This window comes from Anguilla anguilla, chromosome 17 (genome assembly GCF_013347855.1).
Source record: "Anguilla anguilla isolate fAngAng1 chromosome 17, fAngAng1.pri, whole genome shotgun sequence".
In the NCBI taxonomy this organism is placed as follows: domain Eukaryota; kingdom Metazoa; phylum Chordata; class Actinopteri; order Anguilliformes; family Anguillidae; genus Anguilla; species Anguilla anguilla.
Genome location: NC_049217.1, coordinates 18,488,251 through 18,506,262, shown reverse-complemented (window position 1 = coordinate 18,506,262; position 18,012 = coordinate 18,488,251). Strand labels below are relative to the sequence as shown.

The following is an 18,012-nucleotide window of genomic DNA, read 5'->3' as shown; positions in this document are numbered from 1 at the left end:
CACATACACACACTCATACAGACTCACACGAGCACACACACAGACACACATATGCACATACACACACACACGTGCACAGATGTTCATGTTTAAAAAAAAAAAAAAAAAATTAAGTTCAGGTTTAACTGAGCTTTTAAAGGAATACCAAGTTCGGGTTTAACTGAGCTTTTAATGGAACACAAATCAGGATATGAGAACACAGGACAGTCCCTTGCTTTAATTCCTGTGTGGAAAGGTGATCTTAGCGAAGATACTTTTTTACTTTTAAACGTAGCCAAGATTAATTACTTTCAATGCAATTTTATCAATTAGTTGTTAATTTTTTTAATTAAGCTCAATATTGTGACCATGAACAATTAGGCAAATCATTAGATATCTGTTGCTTAAAGAGCACTATTTGGTTTGTAATTAACCAGCTTGTTTGGCAATCTGTGACAGAGTGTAGTTTGTATTTCTTCACAGACCCTAATCTGGCTGGCAGTAAGTCTGGCTTAGATCATTGACTGGAGGAAGACTTTAAAATGTTCTGTAAAGTACTTAATTGTGACAATTAGCATGTGTTAAAAAGTCTCATTTATTACTTAATATACTAGAAAGTAATCTCAATAAAAACCAAATGAATGTATCCAAGGGAAGCAGAAATATGTATACTTTGGAAAGTAGAAACACTTGTACTTGTAACTTGAAGAGTAAGTGAAATGAATGTCAATGAAAAACAGCCCCTACAGACCATAATTTTTTTGCACAAAGTTATTGACACAATGGCTTTAAATAGTGAAACTCTGGTAAAAGTTACTATTCAAGTTCTCCTGAATGTAAGCTTTTTTTCTTCTTTTTTTTTCTTCCACACTTGCAAATTAAGTAGGGCATCTGCTATGAGGCAAAAAGCAGGAGTTAGACTGGAAGCAGGTTTCATCAGTATACTTCCTGTGCAATATTCTTAATATTGCTTTATGGGCAGTTGGAATAGGACGTCTATCCTTGCTGGTATAATTTTGAGAAACATTACAGGGCATGTGAACTTCTATCACAGGTTGCTTCAGCTATTCTTTAGGATAGCAACATCAGGATAAGGAACCTATGTTCTTCGTTAATAATAAAGGCCTTCTATTTGAGTGGATGTCCATCCTGTTGCTAACCGCAAATTGGAAGCCCCCAAGTGTGGCTTTCTGGGTCACAGGATGTTTTACATATAGGTATATGTAATAGTATGTTTATACATATTATAGTGTATGTTTAATATATTTACATATGTTCTTACCTGTAATTTCCAGGCCCTTGTTTTTAGTTACAGTAGAGGAGAATAGACGGTGGCTTCTTGGCTGATTTTCATTAGAGTCCACTCAGACTAGGAGGAACATGGTGGTGTTAGTCCAGTGTGCTTCACACTGTGATGCTGGCGACACCTGTTGGCTGTTTTAATAAAAACAAGGCCAGAATGAGAGATGTTCCTTCTTATGGCTCATTTCTTCTGTTTTTCTGATTTTTATTGTTTTTAAATTCTGAAATTCTAGGGGGGCAAAAATTAGGGCCATTTAACCCCAGCCTGCTCTAACACTGATCCCAGGAAGAGCTGTTTTACCCCAGCCTGCTCTAACACTGATCCCAGGAAGAGCTGTTTTACCCCAGCCTGCTCTAACACTGATCCCAGGAAGAGCTGTTTTATCCCAGCCTGCTCTAACACTGATCCCAGGAAGAGCTGTTTTACCTCAGCCTGCTCTAACACTGATCCCAGGAAGAGCAGTTTTACCCCAGCCTGCTCTAACACTGATCCCAGGAAGAGCTGTTTTACCCCAGCCTGCTCTAACACTGATCCCAGGAAGAGCTGTTATACCTCAGCTTGCTCTAACACTGATCCCAGGAAGAGCTGTTTTACCCCAGCCTGCTCTAACACTGATCCCAGGAAGAGCTGTTTTACCTCAGCCTGCTCTAACACTGATCCCAGGAAGAGCTGTTTTACCTCAGCCTGCTCTAACACTGATCCCAGGAAGAGCTGTTTTACCTCAGCCTGCTCTAACACTGATCCCAGGAAGAGGGTCTTCAGCCCCAGCCCCCAACCTGAGAGGAGGTATTTCAGGCAGAGCACAGAGAAAACAGTTCCTCTATCCATTACCACTGCTTGGTAATGGATAGAGGAACAGTGTGTACATGGGAATCTGTGCTGAAGGCAATTTAATGTGGTCGGACTGAATCCAGTGAGGAGGTTGGGGCTATTTGTTCTCCTCCTTTTGAATTAGCAGACATTTTCTTTATCCAACATGTTGTGGAAAATTGCTCCAGACTTCACATCTCAGTTGGAGTATTTCAGTGCCCTAAAATTAGACTGTTTTCTTTAACAAGATCACCAAATTGCGTTTGTGCACTAGAAAGCAAAGGCAATTTTATTGAATCCAGGCCACTAAGACGGATGCTTATTCAGATGCTTATGACAGGAAGGAATAGAATATTTGCAATAATATAGAGCAGCTTTTAAAGAAAGTAAATTTTCACATTCATTAGTTGGCATCCTTCGTATCAACTCAAGAATGCTCTTAAACTATGATGCACCGTTGTAAAGAGAAAGAATACAATGACATTGATAATAAAAAGAGCGTATCGCGGGCACAGTAAACCAAACCTTTGCAGGATCAAGTTACTTTTAGAAGTACAAATTAAATAGCCTAGGGGGTGTGACTGTGAGCAAGGCAGTGGAGACACTGATATGTGTTCCACACAGAAACCATGTTTTACCTATCTCAGGACTGACCCCACAGACAGGTGTTTGCTTATTATAAAGAGTGCAGCCATGCAGAACTTGAGTGGTAATGAACATAATTAGAGCAGGTGCTGGATGAAAAGCTACAATAAATCAAACCTCAGCCTTCACAATGCAAGGCTCACATTCAGCCATTTTCTAATACACCAACCTGAGTGAAGTTTCAGGGTTGGGGTTGCAGTTAGGCATGGAGATGTGGGACAAGAGAGAGGCTGTATCCAGGCCAGCTAAGGACTTTTTCACACCATCACAAGTACAAGGTAATGAACTGCAACAGTAATTGAACTATTTATGGATGAATCAATTAAGTGCATACACGCATGCAGGCACAGACACACACACACACACACACGGCGCAACGAAAGCATGTGGCTCTTCTTCACCAGGCTTTGCAGAAGGACGCCACCATTCCCGCCAAGAGTTGCACCGCCACAGTGAACGACGCTGGCCCTCCTCCATCTCCTCTCTGGTGTGGCTTTCAGGATTCTGATAGCAGGTGACACAGCCCCGTTGGAATGTAGTCCCGAAGGTACGTCCAGAACCGCGGGCTGAGCCGACGAGCCGGGCTCTCTGCAGCACAATGCCTGCCTTAATGCACACGAGCCGGGCTGCTAACAGGATCAGGAGCGCACCCAAAGCTCCACCAGAGGCAAAGGATCCCTGTCGGAGGAGAAATACTCTGCCCTCCCTGGGGGGGGGCAAGGTACTACAATTGGTACTGGGTGTAAGTAATCTGGGCCCCATGCAGCCGAGTGACAGAAGAGGGGCGTTGAAAGGTGTCCTGCACAATTTCGCTGCCGGGGCCTGACTATTGTGACGCTTATTATCAGAGCGACGGCGACGCTGAGTAACCCAGGCGCTGATCTCGCCGGCGTACTGCGGCCCACGTTCATTAAGGGTCTCGGATTAAAAGTGCTGATCTGAGATCGGTCTGTCCCCTGCCAGCATTATCCATTATGAGCTAACGGTGAGACTGATCCTAGATCAGCACTTTGTGAATTGACTATGATTAGCACTCTAGATTAGATTAGCAGCTTCATGGACACAGGCCCATGCACATCCTCAAGAGAAGGGACCAGATTCACAACCAACTCATTTAGAAAGAAAATATTTTAAAACTTCTAATATGTGTTACTGAGATGTACTTTGTACTTTAGTTTTGATAACAGATTCAAGCAAGTGTTCTTTTGCAGTTGAAAGTATGAGAAAACGTAATTCCCGTGGTGCAATGCCTGGAACATTGTTCTGGCCAGGACTGTTTTTTACAGATTGCCCTCTAGGTCATAGGTGAAACAGCAAATTTTATAGGACAATACCAGGAGGGCTATATGATACATACAACTTTGTGAAGTACTGTGCATTTGGAAAATCTATGGAAAAATCGATCATATGTCCTTTGGATGCAGTTGGTAAAAACATAGCCATACAAATAACTAGCTATATTGATTATTCTAAATCATGTCATTGAATTAATACTTTTCCTGTGACCCCAGTTCGCAATAAATCAAAGCCAAACATGTTTAAATATAGAATTTACCAAAAATACATTTTCAGAATAGAAGTCAATATAGTTGCGTAAGCACTGGCAAGCGCAGCATAATGTACATCTGTGCTGGCAACAAAGCAGATTGTGCTTTTTCATTCTGGAGATACAATTCAACCGCCCTTAAAACGTAGCTATCATAGTGTCCCGACCACAGAACTGTATAAGAACTTAATCATAATTAGTTATAATTATGATATAAACATATCGTTCGTTCATATTATTTTAAAAATATTTATTTATAATTTATTTAGTTCTGTGGTCTGGCCTGACCCGCAGTTTTGAGCCTGCTCAAGGCCTCTCACAGGGCCCCATCCAACCAGAGGCTAGGCTACTTTATAAATTGTGCTGTGAAACGTACAGTACATGCACACAAACTAATGAAAATGACATCTTCATCCTTTATTTCTTATCGATTCCAATTTTTGAATGTCTAGTGATATTTGTGAAAGTCTACAATCTATGTAGCACATACGCTTCTGCCTTCCACTTTCATGAAGCTCCCGCATTTCCGGAGGCGACGGTGCTTGTTTGATGTTGATGGTGCTGTTTTAATGTTAGTGTTTGCAACTTCTAAAGGGGAACATTGTGTTTTGCTATTCGACAAGCGAGGCACTGTCCAGAAAGATGAAGAAAGATTCGTGTCGTACACGAATAAGTAAGTAAAGTTAAGATGTGCTACCAACATTAGCTTTTAATTTCACGTAGTTTACCAAGACAGGCGTATCTAACGTTAACCTTACGGTCTTTATTCAACGCTGGATATGCTACCCAATATATTGATCAGTGTATGACGTGGTATGTTTTTATTCACGGTGTTTGGTTAATCATATATGCCTTATCGCGTATCACTGTGTTTTGTTAATGCTAACCAGTGTTAAACAGAGTTAAGCTGACATGAGAGGTCATCGTAAGGGCCTGTTGCTACAGGTATCTAAAGAACAGCGTGGCCACGCCGTTTAGTAGGGAGAAAGGCTTTGACTGTTTGAAGTTCAGCTGCCGATTCCTGTTGAGGTGGGAAGTTCAGCTGTTCAAGGTGTAACCACACATTCAGCCAGCAGTTTTGGTGGTTATGATGGTGGCGCAACAGGGATCAAATGGTTTTAAGTTAATGTAAGGTTACGCTCAGAGTTTCGACTGAAGGGGTGTTTTGGAGAGTGTCCCGAACTCAGAAACCTAACAGCTCTTGCTTTTAAATCATTTGGCAAGCTGTTAAGCAATGCTACAGCATGTAGGCTAAACGATGAAAGAAGAAACGGACCAGCAGCAGTATTTTAAAGCGAAAGAACGTAATATCGTTGATTGCAGGGAACGGATTAGAGGGCTCAAATCATCTGGAATGAAAATTGGATTGGTCACAAATAACCGTTATAGCGTACTCTCAGAAATTGAGGTACCGGTGGTGCATTTTTGTTCTTTAGGGAACACATTTCCCAAATGTACCCTGAAAGCACAATAATGTTCTATTTGGGTACAAGTACCTTTTATAGGCAGAAATAGTGCAAATGTACTGCTGGCTGGGAGTACAATTTTATGTAGCCTATGTATGGGGTATCACCCCAATGACATGTGTATAGGTAGTTTTGTTACTTTTTCATACCTTTTTTCTGAGAGTGTACCTTGCACTAGTACAACTCCACAGAACAGCAGAGAAACCTATTTGACAGTTGTCATTGTGAAACAGGGAAGAAAAATGGAGGCATATTGTATGACCAACTGCTGAACATACTGTAAGGTAGCTCACCTTTGAGCCTGGGGTGAGAAGTTGGCTATATGGTATTAATAGGGAGGCTGTGGATCTGGAACAAGTCATTGCTGTACCCCTCTCTTTGATTAGCTACTCTGCAGGTTGCACATGCCTGCTTTTGGGGCGCCGCCTGTGTTGCTCTCTGGATTAATGGCGTCATCTGTTCATGTGCCAGGCTCTTGATCACTAGCCTCTTGTAAAGCCGCCTGTCAGAACGCCAGTGTTTTGGGAGAATCGGGGGACCGGGACCATCAAAGCTCCCCACCTGTGTCCTGCGGCAGGTGCTCTCTCCGCTTTGTGCCAACCAGAGGGGATTTGTCACAGCTGAACCTGACTCTGTCCCTCTGGGACGGCACATGTAAAGAAGACGTGTGTAAGAAAATGATACGCAATCACGACACCCAACACCTCATGCAGTCCCCTTAGGGCTTCGTTGTTATGAGCATGTAGTGTGCTGACTGCTGTCTGTGCAAAGAACATATGTTTGTGTCTGTCTGAGCGCTTATGTGTTTTTGTGACGGTCTGAGTTGTGTGTTTGTGAGGTGTGTGTGTGTGTGTGTGTGTGTGTGCGCGTGCGTGCGTGCGTGTAGGTGATCCCTCTCCCTGCATTTCGCGATCTCTCGATACATTTAAGCGTGGAAGTTAATGCTGACATGAATCGACACTCGAGCATACAGGATAATACAATTAAACTACAGTTCCCATAAGTCATCGAGGGCTCCCTCCCATGTGACGTTAAGAATATTGTGTACCCTAAAAGTGATGACGTTTTGTGGTAGGTTTCAGCTGTGTTGTCACCAGCTGTTCGCAAAGGAAACAAAGTGACGGGGAATAAAATAGCAATGCATTTCGTATGAAACGCAGTACAAATGACAGACAATCTCAGAAGTCGCGCAAGGACTTGAGCATACATTGGAATGAAAGAGAAATTAAGTTTTGCGTAGTTGACTTTTGAAATATAAAAACTGATTTCACAGTAGTTGCACTTTTAAGTAGTCTAGCGTTAGCTGGATTGGTACGAAACGACTTTAACGTCTTCAGCGAGGATCGCAAGTGCTATCTGTGAGTATTAACCGTGGACTAAAGTGACTATTTATGATTGAAACTATTTTACAGTTACACGAGTTGACCGTAAGGGAAAGATGTTAATCTGGGGGAAGCAGTGTGGCAAAATAGCGGAAACCTTGGAGAACGGGTGGTCAGTAGGCTAAATCGTTTACCGTTACGTCGCTCATGGAACTGTGTCACTTGCTGTGCTTGAAGTCCGCTGGCGCACAGTGGCTGTTTTGTGCACACAGTGTGTCAAGTGCTGTTTTACCTTTGAACCAAAGGTACATCGAGTACATAACGTGGAACATTGAACTATTGGAACGATATTTCAGTCAGGGAAGCTGAAGTAGGCGACATTGTTTCTAAAATAGTTCTGAAACATTGAAGCCAAGTGAGTTTAAATCAGCGTGTGAAACATTAGCATGTCTGAGGTTACATGGGCTACGCAGTTGGTACTCCTGTTGGTGCTTCTTTGCGTGACTTGAAAGTGAATGTTTTTTTTGTTTCCGTTCTGCTGTGCACCACCGGAGCACCACTTGAGTTATTCTGACATAGCTAGGCCCGCTGAAAATATCCTAACCGCATGTTACGTTGCGAACTCTCATTCAAAGTATGCTCTACATTTCAGCACTCAGTTCAGTGAGGTTTATTTCTGAGCAGACTGCTATGTCGAGCTGAGTTGGAAGGGGGATCTGGCCGCACTTGACCCCACTTTAAGGCGGCTGCACAAAACGAGACATTGGCAAAATGCTCTAAGTTTACCAGTCAAGAAAGATAAGTCTGTAGCAATGTGAAGTCCAGAATATAATCGGTATATTTTCAGTATTTGTCTAAAAACAGTGCTTATTGCCACAATGTACGTTTTCCTGCCTCTTGTAGAAATGTTTTTTTAAGCAAGGTGTACTGAAGTATCATTCCTTATACAGTAATTTTTTATAAACCCTGGTAATAGCTATTTTTAACAGCACAAGTAAACTACGTGTCCATAAGTCGCTCATGCAGTGCAGTAATGCTAACATTAGGCAACTTTTTTTTAAAATTTAGAGTTGGACTCAGGGAACACGCACCAGATTGCTGCTTTTCCATTGCCTTTCCCGTTTCTTTTTTATCGGTTTACGTTGTGGTTTCCTGGCTGGCTGACTGACTGATTTACTTACGCGCGTCGCTGTGGCCCCTACGTGTGCGGAATAGCAGACACCGGGCGAGATGAACGTGGGCACGGCGCACAGCGAGGTGAACCCCAACACGCAGGTGATGAACAGCCGGGGCATGTGGCTGTCCTACGTCCTGGGCATCGGCCTGCTGCACATCGTGCTCCTCAGCATCCCCTTCGCCAGCGTGCCCGTGGTCTGGACCCTCACCAACCTCATCCACAACCTGGTGAGAGGGCCGAGCTGCCCGCTGCCTTCGCCTGTACAGGAAATGCTTTGAAAAGCAGGGAAAGTTGATGTTTCTCAGATGGGCGTAGCAACGACTAAAATGTAAGCCTGAACACACAGAAGCCACAGTGTCGCTTCTGAATTGATTGTAAATTGAGTCTGTAGCTTTTGTGGGCTGTTTTATATACTGGGTAGTATTGAGGTTTAATGAAATCAAAGCAGGGATGCTTTTACAATGATAAAATGGCCTGGAAAGGGCTTAGAGCTTCCGTAGTGCTCAGGCTGCATAAATGTGTGCAAGTTCAGTACCATGCTTTGGCTGCATGAACGTGTGCTTGTTCAGTAGCATACTTGGGCTGTGTAAATAAGTGCATGTTCAGCAGCGTGCTCAGGCTGCATAAACATGTGTGTGTTCAGTAGCTTGCTTGGGCTGCATAAACGTGTGCATGTTCAGTAGCATGCTTGGGCTGCGTAAATGCGTGCATGTTCAGGTGGGTGCTTAGGCTGCATGTATGTGTGCATGTTCAGGTGGGTGCTTAGGCTGCATTCACGCGTGCATGTTCAGCAGCATGCTCAGGCTGCATAAAAGCGTGCATGTGCAGGTGGGTGCTTAGGCTGCATTCACACGTGCATGTTCAGCAGCATGCTCAGGCTGCATAAAAGCGTGCATGTGCAGGAGTGTGCTGCATAAACGCATGCGAGTTCAGGAGCGCTTTCAGGTTGCAGAAACGAGCGCGTGTTCAGTAGCGTGCTCAGGCTGCATGAACGTTCAGGAGCTGCGGAGGGCTTATGGTTCCTTGTTCCCGGTGTCTCCCAGTGCATGTACCTCTTACTGCACACGGTGAAGGGGACCCCCTTTGAGACCCCGGACCAGGGCAAGGCCCGCCTCCTCACACACTGGGAGCAGATGGACTACGGCGTGCAGTTCACCGCCTCCCGCAAATTCCTCACCATCACTCCCATTGTCATGTGAGTACTAGGCTCCGCCCCTAACCCCCCACCCCCCCACCACAGCAGATTGCACTATTTCATATATCCCAGCATGCCTTCGCAGAGGCACGTATGTCAGTGGCAGATCTCCTCAGCCTTTGCACGCCCACAGTAGTGTATATCACTGACCTTGTCCCATGTTCTTCTGTCCATCAATCTGTAACCGACAGACTCCGCCTACCTCTCCATATATGGTCGCATCCATTAATCATTGCTGGGATCCACCCCTCATGGTGTAAAAAGCCCTCCTCCACTGCCTCCACCCACTGTTGTGATTGGCTCTTGAGGTCCTACACCCATAAATCAGTTATCCGCCCCCCATTGCAGCCCTTCAGCTGGGGCCAGTGCAGCTGAGGGCCGCCCGTTTCGCCAACGCTTAACCGTCGGCCTACAGCTCTATCACTCATGTCCTGTGACACGTTTAGGGCTCCCGAGAGGCCCTTCCATTTGGGGAGGTTTAAGCTTTGTGCTGGGTCAAGCCGGCCTCTTCCCAGTCAGGGCCGTTATCAAAGGCATTGCAGACTTAATGGAAAGTATGAATATGGGAGTGTAAATTTGTTTTACAAAGATTGATTGCTTTATTTATTCCCTATTCTGTTTGGCAGAAGCTCTTTCTCAGAGTGACTTACTGTACAAGGCTGTGATGGATAGAGGCATTGAATGCATGTAACAGTAGCAGCAAGTACAAGAGCAGAAGTACAAGGAAGCCACTAATTCAATAAGTGAGCAGCAAACAGAAAAGACACTGTTAAAATACCCATGCTACTATAATCATTTTAGCTTAGCATGCACAATGCACCTAGTGATTATCCCTAAGTGAAAACATACCTACAGTGTACCAGCCTGCACACTCATCCCAGTAATTACAGGTAGCTATAATAGCAGCATGGGCTTATGTCACACTGTTCCCAAACAGTGGTCTATCAGAGAAGCCTCTGGTTCTGGTGCTATTGGCGCTAGTGTTATTGGAGCTTTGCTGCTGAGCGGATGGAGATGGGGTCCCACAGCACTGTAACCCTCCTCTGTTTTTCCCTCTCCTCCACGCAGGTATTTCCTCACCAGCTTTTACACCAAGTACGACTGGGTCCACTTTGTGGTCAACACCGTCTCCCTGCTGACCGTGCTCATTCCCAAACTGCCCCAGCTGCACGGGGTCCGCATCTTCGGCATCAACAAGTACTGAGGGGCGGGGGGCGGGCCCTCCCCTCCTGGAACCCCTCGTCTCCAAGGGCAGCCCCTCCCTTTGTGGCCCCTCTCCTTCTCCATGAGTAGGACCAGGGACGAGGAGGCGGAGGAGGAGGCGGACATGTCCACCGATCCCCGGACTCTCAGCCCACCTGACGTGTCTCAACATAAGGCTGCTTGTTCAGGGGTCGACGTCGCATAGACACGCCAAGAGGGTTCAGACAAACAGACGAACTTCTGAGTTATTTCGCAGTATTTATTGGCCTTGTTGGCAAAACGCACGTGTAGCAGCGGCTTTGTAGGGGAGGCGGTTTCTGAAATTGGCTGAAAACCGCTGTGATATTTATGGACGAATCCCCATTGCCGTCTTTTGAGTCTGTAGTCATAGAATACCACCTCACCCTAAATCTACCAGCAGAGGTCACTGTCCAATTCTTCCATCACAACTGTTGTCCTTGCCTCCCTCTTGGTGAGCTCCTCTGCTCTCATTGCTCTGGTGTTTATTTCCTGTCTTCAACTGCTGAACCAGGATCAGTTTACTCATCCGTCAGTCTGAATGTGACAAAAGTCGGCAACAAACCTGGGTCAGTCCAAGCACAGTTTGTTTGCATTTCAGGCATGTGGGTGGAGCAACGCCTGTCTGCCAAAAGAGCAGCCGTGCAGTCCCCTACAGGACATAATCCCACCCATGCAGTCCCCTATAGGAGATAATCCCACCCATGCAGTCCCCTATAGGAGATAATCCCACCCATGCAGTCCCCTACAGGAGATAATCCCACCCATGCAGTCCCCTACAGGAGATAATCCCACCCATGCAGTCCCCTATAGGAGATAATCCCACCCATGCCGTCCCCTATAGGAGATAATCCCACCCATGCAGTCCCCTACAGGAGATAATCCCACCCATGCAGTCCTCTACAGGAGATAATCCCACCCATGCTGTCCCCTACAGGAGATAATCCCACCAATGCAGTCCCCTACAGGAGATAATCCCACCCATGCTATCCCCTACAGGAGATAATCCCACTCATGCAGTCCCAAACAGGAGATAATCCCACCCATATAGTCCCTTGCAGGAGATAATCCCCAATGCCCTCGCCATGTCATCACTCTTGTTTACTTGGTCAATCTGGAGAATGTCCAATCTGCTGTGGCCACTTTATTAAGCACAGTCCTGCTTTTATCCTGGAGCATCTCTGAGTGACTGGATGAGGGTCCCCACACAATGAAGACGGCGCGCCGAGCGTTTGGCCAACGACCCAATCAGAATCTTTTTCTCAGCGCCGGCCTACCTCTGCCTCTCTTCCGCTGATGCCCGCACAACTCGAAACGATTCGTCACTTTTTTCCCATTTCTGTAGGGCTGATTCCCCTGGTTTCAGCTGTCTGTCTTTCAGCCGGACTGCAAACGCGGCAAATCCATCGCCCAAACTTCACGCCGTTGTCTCGACTCGCAAACTTTAAGCTGAGAGCGGATAGGAGTGCAAGACCTCCCCTCCAGAGCACGACTCACTGGGACTACTGATTTCCAATTTTTGTCCGATTTACCGTTTTTTTTTTCTTTTTGTCGAGGCACTTTGAGAAGATGGTACGTCACATGGACTCCACGCACTTAAACTGTCACAGTCACAAGTGCACCCGGGAGATTTTGACCTACATGTTAGTGTGTTACATTGAAATGAGTGTATATTTACATTAGTACCTGAGGATATAGCCATCGCAAAAAAAGACCTGTACGCTAGCCTGTATCTGGGTGCAGAGTACATCTGCAGTTTTAGCATGTTGGCTAAGTGCGCGCTTACCCTGTAGTGGTACTGGTCACTTAGTGTGTCCAGTCAGCTTGGCTTTCTCTGTCGTTAGAAGGCATTTTAAAAGGGGAATTAAATGTGCGCTGGGCTGGACAGAAACCAGCAGACGCCCTGGTCTTTTCAGCCAGGCCACGAATTGTGTAATAGAGGGAAGGCTTTTACTTAGTGACAGTTTTACAGTTTATAAAAACAATTTCATAGAACCTTCCAGCTGTTCTTCAATCTGGGATTTATTTTGTGCCGTATAGTTTTATTACTGTGGATTATTTCAGATCAGCAGGTTTACACCTCGTCGTTTACACCGTCGTTGGAACGGATGTCCCTGCAGCCTCAGCCGAGTTCCACTGGCCCAGTTTCGCTTGTGAAATCTTGGCTGGGCTGCCCAGTCCGATCTGCAGCACGAGCGTCCGTCTGTCAGCTCCTCCTGGATGTCTGGCCGCGGTCTGAATTCCGCGCTGGAGCGCGTTGGGTTTTGTCACTGGGGTGAAAATGATGTAATGCCGTAGCACTGTGTGGCAGTACGAGTGAGGCCCTGGCGCCGACGGGCCACTGGGCTCTGAACCGGGCCCCGAACCGGGCCCCGCGGTGCGTCCGGTGGGTCTGGGGCCTGTGCCCGGAGAGGTGGGGGCTCCTCTGCGGGGGAGGGGGGGCTGGCACTATACTGACATTCCGGGATTTTGGCAGTTCATGTGCTTCAGTAGATTAAATTATGAAAGCAATGTAACCGTTGCAGCTAACGGGGTCATTAATGTGTGTTCTGTTTTGAGCTGGCTAAGTGGAAGACCTGTTGTAGCCATGGCAGGGGGTAGGCGATGATCTTCTGGGCGGTCTCATGTTGGTGAAGTCTGATTGGTGCGTCCTAGACCTTTTCAAGAAGAACATCATCACCTTTTGCAGGACTGGGTATGCGGTTTCTGCAACTTAACTAAATAGGATGTAAATTGAGAAATCTCTTTACTTTGTAGGCCTAAATCTAAGTACAAAAGTCTCTGTGTTCTCTGCGGCAAATATTATTTGTATTTGTGTTCTTCGTTGTGACTAAATTAGAAATGCGTAGGTACGGCAGATTTGAGTCTTGGCTGTGCCACATTAACTGTCTGGAATCAGACCATTGACTTGGTTACGGTGGCATGACTTCTGGTCTCATTACTGGAAAAAGCACTTAAACTCAGGGTCCTGACACCTAACAACGATACCCGAGGAAGAAATTAATTCATAAATTATTGTCTACCTGATTATTTAAACAGGTGTTATTATAGTATAATGTGAATTATTCAAATCCACTTTATTTTTTATTACAATCATACAGCGACTGGAATCCTCTATTCCACCTGTTTTTATTTGTGTAATGACTTAATCACATCGGTGCAGTATTATTAAGGATTATTTGGCGCAGGTGTGTTGTCTTTTGCCCTGATGTCGACAGTTCTTGCAGAGCAAGCTGGCTTGTAACCAGCACAGTGCCCTTTCCCTCCTTTTCTCTGGCGACTTGTTACCGTGACGACTGCAAATCTTGTACATTGCGAAAAACGCTGTATCAAGTGAAGCCGCACAGCCATGTTGGTCTGTCTCCATAGCTCAACAGGCTGTGAAGTATTGAAATAAGGGACTGAATTAGGAAGCTGTGTTTCACTTGTGTGTGCTGCGGCAGGCTTCATGCACAGGATCGTACAGCTTTTGGACTGCAGACTTACAGTGTCATTGTGGTGGTGTGACGTGACTCACTGCTTCTTGTAAGCGCGTCTGCAGTGCCGATGGAGCCTCACTGTGCTTCCCTTCCAATGCCCTGTCCTTTCTCCGTGTTTCCCACAGCCCTCAGCGTCTTCTTCTTCGGTGTATTTATTGGTGGGTTATGGGAAATTAATAAGGGAGCATGGCTACTGTAAGGAGAGTAGACCACTCTCTGCCCAGGCTGCATGGCTACGGAATTTGATTGTTGCTTGGCTACGGAATCTGATGGTTGCATGGTTACAGAGTTTGATAATAAATCCAGCAACCCAGTGAAAGATGGCCTGCAATCGACGGCCTCTCCTCTGCCCTGCTTTCCCATTCGGCCCATTCGAAACCATCCCGCCAATCAGATTGGCAGATGGAAGGGTGGAGCGCAGCCGAAGCCAAATCAGGTTCTGCCCCGCGTCAGTCGAGGGCTTGCGCTACATTTTTATTTGGAGGGTACGGATGATGGTGATGAGTTATTTTTAAGGGAGAGAGGAGGGATAAGGGCTTCTTCACATTTTTATAGCGTTATATTTTCAGTGAAACAAGCTCAGCTTGGCCTGAAGGGTCACTTGCTGGTGGAATACCACTTTACAGTCAGTCTCACGCAAAGAATTATTCCAGCACTTTATGATGTATTACGTTGTCTGGGAAATGCGTCACCATGTGAAATGTATCCATGGTTGTGTGACTGGGGGCTTCCGGTGCCAGCTGGTTTGTGATGTTGCTAGGTAGCCGAGACCAGTCACTTGCGTGGAAACAGGTTGCCAACTTTGTCCGCACAGAATATCCAGGAGCCTGAAGCCTGTTCAGCATTAAAAGGATGAACGTGTCGCCTCAGGGAAAGTTAGGCCACAGATTCTATTGACTACCCAGATGGTTAGCTGCGTATCCTTAACAATGGAACTTCTGTCTCTCTCTGTTGCTGAGACTGAGTTGTTGAAATTTTATGCATTGTATGAATATGCATGAAGCGGGCTGACCGAGGACTGTGCCAGCGGAAATGAGTGATCTGCCTTGGACACATCATAGCGGTCGTAAACATCCATAAAGTGCTGTCAGCATCCGTCGCCTCCTAGTGCGAGGCTTCAGATTGTATGGAAGCAGCACAGAAGCTGACCATCTGGTTGCTATAAAGAGATCTGTGGTCGGGCTCCTAATACCAAATGACAAATTGCAGCTGAGTTATACTTTTTATTGCAGTTTTATACACGGAGTGCTGGCTGTGGCTTCACAGGCAGCGAGAGCCAGAGAAAATGGGCTTTTTCTAGCGTTTTCCGACTTCTCCAGTTCCCCAGCTAATGCAGGTTTGCCAAAGACTAGGGTTTATCCGCAGAGTGCTGAAATACAGGGATGAATTGTACATGGGCAGTTAGTGTTTTCTGTTATTTGGTTGATATGCAGGACTTAGAGGGCTGAGTGGTTTGCACTGTGCGTTCAGGAGCCTGTGTAACTGCAGCCTTTAATGATTACTCACTTCAGACGGGAAAGACGTCATCGCCATCGCTGACGCTCGTCATCGCCGCCGCCCAAATCCCCTTGCTATGTTGCTTCAGCCAAGTGAGCCTACATTTCAGGAGTTTAAGCAGAACGACTCTCACTTCCTCATTTGATTAATTGTCATTAATTGAAGGGCTTTTCATTTATTCATTTTTTTAAACTATGGCCTTTTCTTCTTTCACTACCTTCTTTATTCTCCTCTGTTTTCCATGTCTTCAGCTTTAAAGTGCAAATAGTGTTGGTGAACACACTAGAAAGAAAGCTCTGGAGAATTGAAGTCCCTCTCTCTCTCTCTCTGCCTCTCTGCCTCTCTCTCTCTCGCTCTCTCTCTCTCTCTGCCTCTCTCTCTAATCCTGGAAAATACTCCCCAGAATAGAATGGGGGGATGAGCCCTGGGCTGAATGCTGATTGGCTAGGAGAAGCTTGGTCGGAGAAGTCAGGGCACAGGTCACCTGGAAGTAAATCGTGGCGGCAACGTCACCACGGAGCTCGTCGTGACAACGACGAGCCCCGTGGGAGCTCCCGGGCGATGACCGAGCTTGCTAGGGCAGCATGGTGATTGGTTGAGGGCATGGATTAGAATGGCAGCACCCGGAAGTGTGTGAGTGTGCCGGCTGTGCTCTCAGACAGGAGGAGGAACAGAACCTCAGCGTCCTGTCGGTGCGGATCAGTCCCCTGCAGCCGCATTGCGCGCTGTGAGTGTGCGCTTTCACATGAGAACGCAGCCGTTGTTGGAGGCATTCTGGAGTGGTCATGCACAGCATCATGTGTGGCATCTGCGAAAGCTTTTCTAGCACACTCGTTCTAGCGCAGATGAACTGTGTGTGACTTAAAGTAGTGAACAGTTATCAAAAAATAAAAACACAGTATATCCAACTTTGCTTTAGGGCTCCCAATACACCCCTGAGAGAGTGTGAAGTTCCATTTGTTTAGCCTATATATTTGTTGGGTCATTGTATGCATGTTTGGCGTAACGTAGTCGACAGCTATAGCCTGATGACTGAAGAAGGAGGTCTTCAAAAAAATCTATTTAATTTAAGCCGGTAGGTACAGAAATCTCTTCAATGGTACACTGAAACAATGTACACTAACTGTAGGTGCCGAAACAGTATAGCATGAACGTATTTGAGTTATCTGTCTGTATTATTGACTTCAGAATTATTGTTTTAATTTTGAAAGGATGATTGTTATTACCCATAAGGCGAGTTTCACTTTAAGGTTTTACTACCTTGTTTACTGATGGATGGAAATGGAGGTCTTTTGAATTGTAAAGCCTGGTGCAGACAAGCCATTGGTTGAAATCACGGTACTAATGGGTTGTAATAGTTATTGTACTTAGACCAGGGATCTGAAACTCCAGTCCTGGACGGTCGCTGTGTCTGCAGAATTTAGCAGCTTCTTTTCGGTCAGCAGCCATTTTCAGTCTTTGGGAACAAGGTGCGTGGACTCCAGCCTATCAAGTGAAATTAAGCACTTAGGCACTGAAACGCCCCCAAAACCAGAAGACGCTGGAGTTTTGAGATCCCTGGTGTAGAAGCTGCCACACTCTTTCTTGTTTAGAGTCTCGACAGAATGTACTCTGATCAGGTAGAAAACTTTATAAAGCTTTTGACGTGTTGAAAATATTATTTTTATTATGCCTTTGTATAGTATTTTGAGACATCATAATAAAGCTGTGTATTCATGTAAGAAAAAAACATTGGGGCATTTGGTTCTTTCGCTGCTTTTGCGCGCGTGTGTGTGTGTGTGTGTGTGTGTGTGTCGGGAATAAGGAGAGGGAGCGGTTATATGTGAGGGAGGAAGCACTCGTGTGAGAGGGTGAGAGTGGGAGAGAGGTCGTGTATGAGAGGGAGAGAGTGGGCGAGAGAGATTGTGAGTGTGAGAGAGAGAGAGAGGCAGTTGTACTATGTGTCTGACAGTATTTGTATGTAATTCAGGCCGATGGGCTGAAATTAAGGCAGTTGGACGAGCGTAAATTTTTTCTCACACTGCCTCATTCTTCATATAACATACATGTCCAGATGTGTGGGAAATCCCCCTGGTCCTCCTGGTCCTGCGCAGATACCCTCCCCTGTGCATCCTGCCCTGTAATCTGGCAACCGTCTCCCAGGGGGCTTCCTCCCTCTGACCTATGACCTTTGACCTCAAAGTGCGTGCGGCACGCTTTCGTACGTCCTCTCGCTGAGATACCGAAGATGCATGTGCAGGTAATGCATGTGTGTTAGTAGCAAGAGACAGAAAATTGAAATGACAGTTTCTGTTTAACGGTATGAAATATGAAATTACTTTTAGAAATTTGAAAATGTGAACATTTAATCTGTACCAGGGATGCCCAAATTC

The 18,012-nt window shown here is 45.8% G+C and overlaps 1 protein-coding gene and 1 long non-coding RNA gene across 4 annotated transcripts; one reads left to right on the top strand and one right to left on the bottom strand.

Moving 5' to 3' along the window:
* Positions 1-469: 469 nt before the first annotated feature.
* LOC118216910 lies at positions 470-8,353 on the bottom strand. 2 transcript variants are annotated; one of them, XR_004763101.1, is made up of 3 exons: positions 8,253-8,353; positions 1,262-1,413; positions 470-873 (listed from the first exon to the last, which is right to left on the bottom strand). It is a non-coding gene; the product is annotated as an uncharacterized LOC118216910 (long non-coding RNA). The 2 variants fall into 2 exon arrangements; XR_004763102.1 differs by having other exon boundaries at positions 470-870.
* Positions 6,807-13,278, top strand: LOC118216909 (ORM1-like protein 3). 2 transcript variants are annotated; one of them, XM_035398524.1, is made up of 4 exons: positions 6,807-7,107; positions 8,287-8,475; positions 9,292-9,443; positions 10,512-13,278. In XM_035398524.1, the coding sequence occupies exons 2-4, from the start codon at positions 8,302-8,304 to the stop codon at positions 10,645-10,647; spliced, it is 462 nt and encodes a 153-aa protein (XP_035254415.1). In that variant the 5' UTR covers positions 6,807-7,107; positions 8,287-8,301; the 3' UTR covers positions 10,648-13,278. The 2 variants fall into 2 exon arrangements, with proteins under 2 accessions (XP_035254415.1, XP_035254414.1); XM_035398523.1 differs by having other exon boundaries at positions 6,808-7,107; positions 8,290-8,475.
* The last annotated feature ends 4,734 nt before the right edge of the window (positions 13,279-18,012 follow it).

Excerpts from the sequence above, each read along its gene's own strand:
- LOC118216909 (XM_035398524.1), top strand. The coding sequence starts at position 8,302 with ATGAACGTGGGCACGGCGCACAGCGAGGTGAACCCCAACACGCAGGTG. Across the intron at positions 8,476-9,291 it reads CCAACCTCATCCACAACCTG|TGCATGTACCTCTTACTGCA; the intron begins GTGAGAGGGCCG and ends GGTGTCTCCCAG. Across the intron at positions 9,444-10,511 it reads ACCATCACTCCCATTGTCAT|GTATTTCCTCACCAGCTTTT; the intron begins GTGAGTACTAGG and ends TCCTCCACGCAG.